Here is a 7,702-nt window from a genome sequence, read left to right on the forward strand (position 1 = left end):
AATTCTACATGTTATAGTCAGTAAAAATTAGTCCCTATATTCTCTTTACAGAAAAATAGTCAACATAATTGATATAAGCTCCTCTAAAAGATATTGACAGTCCTCTATTTCTTACTATTGACCAGTAAATTTTTCTCACAATTTATATTGATTTTGATCAGAAGATTGACTTGTTGTGACAATGATACCGTCACAACTCGAAAAAACATTAGTAAACATCACAATTAGTAAACCTAGTCACACAATCAAGGCAAGATTCGTTAGCATTAAGCCTTGCAGTCAAGATCAAGATAATTTATTTAAAACAGAAGTTTATTTCATCGGATATTTGATGGCTGACTGATGAAATAACATCTTTGTATGTGGTGAACTAAATATTGGAAGCACTAAATTTCTTTGAGGTATAATGCACAGTGACCAATTTTTAGCTCACCTGAGCCGAAGGCTCAAGTGAGCTTTTCTGATCACATTTTGTCCGGCGTCCGTCTGTCCGTCTGTCTGTCTGTCTGTCTGTAAACTTTTCACATTTTCGACTTCTTCTCAAGAACCGCTGGACTAATTTCAACCAAACTTGCCACAAAGTATCCTTGGGTGAAGGGGATTCATGTTTGTTCAAATGAAGGGCCATGCCCTTATTCAAGGGGAGATAATTGGGAATTAATGAAAATTTAGTGGTATATTTTAAAAATCTTCTTCTCAAGAACCACTGTGCCAGGAAAGATGAAACTTATGGGGTAACATCCTCAGGTAGTGTAGATTCAATTTTGTTCAAATCATGACCCCCGGGGGTAGGGCGGGGCCAAAATGGCCGACCAAAGTTTTACATAGAAATATATAGGAAAATTCTTTAAAAATCTTCTTCTCAAGAATGACAAAGCCATAATTCATCATATTTATATGGGAGCATGCTCAGGTAGTGTAGATTCAAGTTTTTTCAAATCATGCCCCCCCGGGTAAGGGCGGGGCCAAAATGGCCGACCAAAGTTTTACATAGAAATATATAGGAAAATTCTTTAAAAATCTTCTTCTCAAGAATGACGAAGCCATAATTCATCATATTTATATGGGAGCATGCTCAGGTAGTGTAGATTCAAGTTTGTTCAAATCATGACCCCTGGGGGTAGGGCGGGGCCAAAATGGCCGACCAAAGTTTTACATAGAAATATATAGGAAAATTCTTTAAAAATCTTCTTCTCAAGAATGACAAAGCCATAATTCATCATATTTATATGGAAGCATGCTCAGGTAGTGTAGATTCAAATTTATTCAAATCATGACCCCGGGGGGTAGGGCGGGGCTAAAATGGCCGACCAATGTTTTACATAGAAATATATAGGAAAATTCTTCTTCTCAAGAATGTCAAAGTCATAATTCATCATATATATATGGAAGCATGCTCAGGTAGTGTAGATTCAAGTTTGTTCAAATCATGACCCCCGGGGGTAGGGCGGGGCCAAAATGGCCGACCAAGGTTTTACATAGAGATATATAGGAAAATTCTTTAAAAATCTTCTTCTCAAGAATGACAAAGCCATTATTCATCATATTTATATGGAAGCATGTTCAGGTAGTGTAGATTCAAGTTTGTTCAAATCATGACCCCCGGGGGTAGGGCGGGGCCAAAATGGCCGACCAAAGTTTTACATAGAAATATATAGGAAAATTCTTTAAAAATCTTCTTCTCAAGAATGTCAAAGCCATAATTCATCATATTTATATGGGAGCATGCTCAGGTAGTGTAGATTCAAGTTTGTTCAAATCATGACCCCTGGGGGTAGGGCGGGGCCAAAATGGCCGACCAAAGTTTTACATAGAAATATATAGGAAAATTCTTTAAAAATCTTCTTCTCAAGAATGACAAAGCCATAATTCATCATATTTATATGGAAGCATGCTCAGGTAGTGTAGATTCAAGTTTGTTCAAATCATGACCCCGGGGGGTAGGGCGGGGCCAAAATGGCCGACCAATGTTTTACATAGAAATATGTAGGAAAATTCTTTAAAAATCTTCTTCTCAAGAATGACAAAGCCATAATTCATCATATATATATGGAAGCATGCTCAGGTAGTGTAGATTCAAGTTTGTTCAAATCATGACCCCCGGGGGTAGGGCGGGGCCAAAATGGCCGACCAAAGTTTTACATAGAGATATATAGGAAAATTCTTTAAAAATCTTCTTCTCAAGAATGACAAAGCCATTATTCATCATATTTATATGGAAGCATGTTCAGGTAGTGTAAATTCAATTCTGTTCAAATCATGACCCCCGGGGGTAGGGCGGGGCCAAAATGGCCGACCAAATTTTTACATAGAAATATATAGGAAAATTCTTTAAAAATCTTCTTCTCAAGAATGACAAAGCCATAATTCATCATATTTATATGGAAGCATGCTCAGGTAGTGTAGATTCAAGTTTGTTCAAATCATGACCCCGGGGGGTAGGGCGGGGCCAAAATGGCCGACCAATGTTTTACATAGAAATATATAGGAAAATTCTTTAAAAATTTTCTTCTCAATCATTTTCTAAAAAATAGCAAATCCATGATTGGTCATGGGACTACTTTTGGATTTAAACTTTACAATAAAAAGCCATTTTATACTAGTCCTACCCTTGGTGCTCAGGTGAGCGATGTGGCCCATGGGCCTCTTGTCTTGTTTATTCCTTGGCAGGTCTGCTGTTTTGACAATAACAGTGACCTATAAGCTGAATATACACCACATCTTGTGTCTGCTTAGGTATCGAAACTTTCTCTTCTGACCAGATTGGTCAAAAAACAAATCATGCCTTTACAAAATTGATTTTTCCCACTGAGGTATATGTTTATTAAATGAGCAGAAATAATTCTTTCCAAAGTTACTTTAATTCACAAACAATATATTTTATACAATGAATAATTCTTTAATACCAGTTATCCATTAACTCGACATTTTAAAACTTTCATTTTAATTTTTCACTATTTGTATCATATGATTGCTAGATACTTGTAACAAAAGATGATATTTAATAGAACATAGATTACACAGTAAAGATTAAACTGATAACAGACTTTCATTATACTTAATACAGTCAGTTTAAACATCTGTAAAATTATTTCAGTTGTTAGTTGTTATTATATATGCAGAACATTTTTGCTTTGAATTTTATGCCACAGGTTGATTTTATCAAACTAATAACATATCAAAGTTTATTTATAAGGCACATATTATAATGTATGTATATATATATATAACTCAGGTAGAGCACTTTTACCAGCAGCAGTATCACAAAGTCTGTGTGAACACAAGTACAATTTAAAGTAAAAATATCTAAAACAGAGTAAATTGAGAAAGATGTCTAATGCTGGATAATTTCAATAAGTTCCATACAATTTTTAATTATCATTCACTCAAAGGTTCACATTTTTTTACATTTATACACAAAATCTCACTTCCAACATCCAGAAAAAGCAGAGAGGTTCATATCCTTTGTTTGAAGAAAGTTTTGCCCTGCAGACTGAGTTCCTGTTCATACATGTCCATCTCTCTCTGAATCAGCTGCTGCAGGGCTTTCCGTCGCACCTACAAAATTTTACATTGTTGTTAAACGTGATTAGTTTTCCATATAACCAGTATGTAATTTGGACTTAATAAGATGAATGTGTATTTAGAAGAATAGATCAAGTAGTCACAATGGCACTACATGTACATGTATGTAAGAAAGATTCTGTGAAGTCTCATTAAATTTTATTCAACAGTATAAACAGGAGTTGCAGAGAAAAGATGGGTACCCCAAAGCTAAACAGACAAAAGTACATTATAATTAGGACACCCCCATGACAATACACCTCCACTTTTCAAGGGGGGGGGGGGGAGGGTAATAATAAGTATAAAGTAAAACATACTTAGAATAGCAATTTCAAGGAAATGGAGAGAACGATCTATGGAGAGAGCGATCATAGGCATTTATATCTGCTGTTCAATCCAATTCAGTGAATAAAATACATTTTAAACTAAATTCCAAGGAAAAACGATATTGATTTGTTATAAAACATGATTCATTACATTTACAGGTCTATGCAATAATTTCATAATACATACATTTTACAACTACAAGGAGTGAAAATCACTTAGCTGTTAGCATGAATTCATTATCAGTTTTTTTTGTTGAAGCTGATGTATTTTATTACAATAATTTTTCATGTTTAAGAAATAAAGTTTGTGTTTTCTTAAATGTTGCAGGATAACTTCCGAGATCGAGAAATGTTTGAAAGATAAAAGCCAAGGCGTTATCCTGCATCATTCACGACAACAAGGCCTTTATTTCTATTCTACTAAGAGCTCTATAATAAGGCCAATTGTTTCCTCTATAGAGAAACGAATAAGGTCACCCTGTCTTGATTTTTTATGCTGTTCAATAACTTCAATTTAACATCAGTGGGAAAATTTGTTTCTTTACATGCGTACGGAAAGCAGATGATTTGAGCTTTCACTGCATTAAAAATAGCCTTCTATTTATTATAAATTTGTTTTAGTCATAGATTTATTTTTTTTTTAATGTACAATGACAAATTTAGTTTTCTATTTTATTGCTTTATCACTAAAGTCACAGAGTTTAAATATGGTGTAGGGAGATCTGTTGAACAGCCCCGCTTAGTTATAAAAACCTACATTCATCAGCTACTAGTTTATGTAATATACAGTGTTTAGGATTTGAAAGACGGCACATCGATTTGGTCTAAATAAGTATTTCATTCAAGAGTCAAATATTCATTTCAAATACACAGGTTTGATACGTGTTTCTGATCTGATAATTTTTTGATGACGTTCATGATTTATTGGAGAATCATGTCCGCGGCATTTCTTTGATCTCGGAAATAATCGTGGTAGAATTGTCTATAAATTTCAGGATTTATAATTATCACTCACTGCAATGGCTGCTTTGGCAGCAAGTCTGACTTCATCCTGGATTCTTTTATTTTCATCTTGTATTCTTTTGTTCCATGATACTTTTTCCAAATTTTCATTCCACTCTGCCCGTAAATTTGTATTTTTTTCTCTGAAAAAGATTTACAAACAAAATAATTTAAATCAATTTGCCAAACCTATACCAAAAAAGGATTTATTGAAGTTAATGTGCAGGCATAAGTTCTTTATGGTGTTTAAAATGTGTTACTGTAGATCACTTTATTTTCGTTGCTTAAGCTGGTATCTATTAGCATGACAAAATTTTTGCAGTGTATGTTTTTTGCTGAATATAATTCTTTAACAAATAAACGTGAAAATAAAATTTTCACAAGGAGACTCACGTAATTATGTATAAAATTCTCACATATAAAAAGTTATTAAGAGTACTTACAGTCTCACAATATTTTCTCTCGCTGCCATCATTTCATCTTTCTGAAAGTAATAAAAATGTAACAATTATCCTAAGATGCTTAGAATGCTTTACAACCACCACAACACACTAACAAACTGCTATAGTAATTCAAAAACAAAATCTAAAATCATAGTTATTTAAGGGATATTGAGCTTTTTTAAAATCTCTCTGTGAAGCATCCACATATTCCCTTGTAAACGTTGGATCATTTTTTTTGTGGGCAAGTTCCACTTCATAGGAAAGCTTTCACTGGAGTTTCACCTTTTCAGGTTCATTGTGCCCAAGGAGAAGAATTTTTAAAAGACATTCCCCCATTTCTGCCTTCTCTTGATAATCTCATTGATCCTTTCAGAGCCCATGGCTCTTCATTTGAACAAATTTGAATACCCTTGAACTAAGGATGTTATAGCCCAGTGGTTCTGACATGTTGGACAAATAATGGACCCACTTTGATTAGAAAAGCTAGCTTATTAATATGCCTTTCAGTCACTAATACGAATCACCCACACATCATTTAGTAAATCTTTGTCATGATCAAGTTCTATAATACTAAAGTGAATTAAAAAAGCAGAGAACACAAAAAAGTTTTTTGGAAAAATAATAGCGAGTGCAGCAAAGTGATGCAAAAATACTGCTCACCTTGCATGCTCCATATAGACAACATTTATGAATGGAGGAAATTTTGATTGAAATCTATGCATTAATGTTTAAAAGAAATTTTTATCAGTTTATCTAAAAAAAAAATCCAAACTCCCAATAAGCCTTTGCAGTGCATAGTAATTTAACAAGGTCTCTTTAGCATAGCAACAACTTACATTAACTTAAAAAAAAAAAATAAAAAACAGTTCAATGAAATTTCAATTCCACAATTGCCCACAATTAAAACATAGACAACATATATGTGTCATAAGTAAACATGACTTGTGTGTGACATAATATTTTTGTTCACTTCGATGACTCCGGTATTTCTGACTTTGTCTGGAAAATTCAAGAAGCTACATGTAGGAATCTTGATGCATGCAGATTCTACAACTTTAGTCATGTTTAGAGAACATATTTCAATAACAGTTTTAAAAAAAGATGAACTGTGATTAATCTGAGCAGAAAACGCATGCTTAAGTAATGTAATAAGTAGAATGTAAAACAAAATTTTGAAGGTGTGTAGAGTTGTACAAAAATGAACTGCACTCACTGTTAGTCCCTAACAGTTTCACCTGGATTGGACATATTAGAAATTAACATTGACATTGTTAAATATAAATTATTCTATTAAAAGTTTCAAGCCTAAAGCATGAAGTTGGGCTAAAAATGAATTTTAAATCAGAGCTCCAGATAAGGTGTGTATTTGCAGAAATATGCATTGAAATTTTCAAAATACGCATTAAAAATTAAAGCTGAGCATACAGTTACGCATTAGCAATCGTAAATAAGCATTACACCACAAAAGTATTGCATACAATGGGTTGAATAATACAAGTACGACTTAGCTATTGATAGAATTGAGGTAACTAAGTGTTTGATTTTTCTCAAAACGAAATATTTGATTTTTCTCATTTAAACGAAATACAGATTTAAAAGCGTTTTTATAACCAGGAATATTCATACTAGTAATGGAGACCATGATTTCTATTTCATGAGAAAGAATCAAAGATTTAGATTATAATCGATTTTGCATAATTGTTAATTTACCGATCAAGAGGTCTCACATTCTCTAGGGTTCTCTGTTTAGTAAGACACTTACATAGTTACATACGGTTTGTACATGATGTTTATTTTTTATTATGGGTACATTGCCAATTGCTGATTTTTCTCAACCTGCCATATTATATAACTAAAGATTTTTTCTCTCATTGACTCTTGTTACGATATCATCTTAAATGGAGGAAAAGATTAAGTGTCTGCAATATCTTTAATTACCTATTGTAGGAGCTTTCTTGTTGAAAAAGGATGTTTCAGTCTTGTTTGTATTTTAAAAAATCATTTAAATGCAAACACTGTCCTTTGTAGTTTTTAATTCCTCTTCTAAAACACTTGTATATTAACAAAATACTCAGAAACCATTCAACTGAAAATCAAAATCTGCATTAATTTGAAATTCAGGGAGTAAATACACTTTGGGGTAAAAAATTATCTGCAGGTCTGTAAATATGACTGCAAGAAAGAAAAAACAATTTTCAACTCTCTGACACTTAAACCGTCTTTGAGGAAATTCGAAATGAATTTGCAACTGAACGTTTTTATACAACTTGTCAATATATACCTGAATTCTCTCTTGTTGTTTGAGAAAAGCCTCTTTCATGTTGTTACCAGTGTTCAATTCAAACCTTAGAGTCGTTGACATACTCA

The 7,702-nt window shown here is 33.1% G+C and overlaps 1 protein-coding gene across 1 annotated transcript; it reads right to left on the bottom strand.

The window, feature by feature from the left end:
- Positions 1 to 2,871: 2,871 nt before the first annotated feature.
- LOC134258361 (cilia- and flagella-associated protein 141-like) lies at positions 2,872 to 7,697 on the bottom strand (the record flags this gene model as incomplete). The annotated part of the gene is made up of 4 exons (XM_062740887.1): positions 2,872 to 3,558; positions 4,906 to 5,035; positions 5,336 to 5,376; positions 7,617 to 7,697. Coding segments are annotated over 4 exons (354 nt in total), but the record flags the coding sequence as incomplete, so codon positions are not given.
- Between the last annotated feature and the right edge of the window lie 5 nt (positions 7,698 to 7,702).

This window comes from Saccostrea cucullata, unplaced genomic scaffold, assembly GCF_032062105.1.
Source record: "Saccostrea cucullata isolate Sc308-1 unplaced genomic scaffold, CSIRO_AGI_Scuc_v1 ctg4, whole genome shotgun sequence".
Lineage (NCBI taxonomy): Eukaryota > Metazoa > Mollusca > Bivalvia > Ostreida > Ostreidae > Saccostrea > Saccostrea cuccullata.